Source organism: Echinops telfairi, unplaced genomic scaffold (genome assembly GCF_000313985.2).
Source record: "Echinops telfairi isolate 266 unplaced genomic scaffold, ASM31398v2 ScPeMD7_2;HRSCAF=8, whole genome shotgun sequence".
Taxonomy (NCBI): Eukaryota; Metazoa; Chordata; class Mammalia; order Afrosoricida; family Tenrecidae; genus Echinops; species Echinops telfairi.
In genome coordinates this window covers 20,053,286-20,055,025 of record NW_022103898.1, presented here as the reverse complement: position 1 = coordinate 20,055,025, position 1,740 = coordinate 20,053,286, and the positions used below count along the sequence as shown (strand labels likewise).

Genomic DNA, 1,740 nt, shown 5'->3' with positions numbered 1-1,740 from the left:
CCTAGCTCAAATCCAACCCCATTCCATATAGTTATATATCCTTCAACAGGCTACTTCCCCTCTCCCAGCCTCAGTTTCCCCCGCAGATGAGGCGGAAATGGCACATCTTGAGTGGATGGCAATACCTGCCTCCAAAGAAATTCCCAGCAACTAACCATCTTACACACTGGATTACTAAAGGGACATTGTAAACTTTGGATTGTAATGTTGCAAAATAAATCTTCTTTCAGAGCCCCCAAATAAAAATGTCAACGTAATCCAGACTCTCAAAGGCATGTTGAAAACTCAGTCTCAGTGCCTTTCCTTTTACCCTTAGCTACAAAGGGGCGACGGATTCCTACATCGAGAAGGTGATGATCTCGTCCAACGCCGAGGACGCCTTTCTGATCAAAATGCTGCTGAGGCAGACCAGGCGGCCCGAGATTGGGGACAAATTCAGTAGTCGTCACGGGCAGAAAGGTAAATGGTGTCATTTCTTGTTTGTAAAGCTGGATGCAGTCAAGTATTTGGCACATAGCTATTCCATTTTATGCCTTCCCCCCCTTTTAAAAATATATGTTTGAAAGATTATTGTTCTAACAATTATTCTTGTTTAATTTTTCAAAATAACCTATGGATACAAAGAAGCTTTCACCAGAGAAATTCCGGGGTCTTTTAATTCCATTTTTCCACAAAGAATCCTCGCTTTTCTTTTCACTGTATTAAATATGCACATTGTTCGGTGCCCTTGAGTCAGTTCGAGACTCATAGCAACCCTGTGTATAACTGAACCAACCACTGCCTCGTCAGTCACATGGTTACGTTAGAGCCCAGGGTTGCAGCCACTGCCGATCCATCTCTGTCGGGCCTTGCACTTTCCCTGCCCTTTTGCTTTACCAAGTGTGCTGTCCTTTTCCGGGGCCTGGCATCTCCTGGCCACTTGTCCAACGTGTGTGAGATGAAGTCTCACCGCCCTCACTTCCAAGGAGCACTCTGGCTCTTGGCGCTCCATGGGTCTCTCCGTACTCGTCACCGGCACTGTCATTCAAGCACATGGATTTTTATTTGGTCTTCCTTGTTCCGTGTCCAACTTGCACATGTCTGTGAGGCGATTGAACATCGTTTGGCTTGGGTCAGGCTCCCCTTAGTCGTTCAAGTGACATCCTTACTCGTTAGCACTTTAAAGAAGTCTTGTGCACTAGACTTACCCAGGGCAACGCATCTTTGGATTTCTTGACTGGCTGGGAAGATGATAGCCCAGGAACACCCATGGGGCAGTTCTGCTCTGTCACATGGGGTCGCTATGGGTCAGTGGCACCCAAGGACAGTAATAGTATTTTTAGTGTCAGTGCCAGAAGAAACCTCAGAATGTCAGGCCCTGCACATTCAGCAGCCAGTCAAGACCACACAGACAGTTAGTTCATGGCTAAGCTGATATTAGAACTCAGCGTCTGCTGACCCCCATGGCAAAGCTTTATCCATTGCACACACTCGCTCTCTAAATCTTGTTCCTCCACCCAGTCCTGTTGTCACTCTGCTGTTGTCATTTATGGCTCCTGCGGGGTTTTCACCCATTTGTGGTTTGGTTTGGTTTTTCAAGAGTCATTGCACTCTGTCAGTATCGATTGACTCATTATTAGCAGGGTGTCTCCTTCTCTCTTACTTCCAATTTAAAAGTGTTTTACATTTTTTGTGATGAATGAGGTGAAGATGTACCAAGCAGATGATCAGTCTTACATTCACCCACCCTTTGTTTCATTG

The 1,740-nt window shown here is 45.9% G+C and overlaps 1 protein-coding gene across 1 annotated transcript in view; it reads left to right on the top strand.

The window, feature by feature from the left end:
• Positions 1 to 1,740, top strand: part of POLR3B (RNA polymerase III subunit B) — a 140,289-nt gene that overhangs the window by 106,130 nt on the left and 32,419 nt on the right. Inside the window, exon 23 of the mRNA XM_004700331.2 lies at positions 317 to 459. Coding sequence (XP_004700388.1) covers positions 317 to 459 — 143 coding nt within the window. The remainder of the gene's footprint in view (positions 1 to 316; positions 460 to 1,740) is intronic.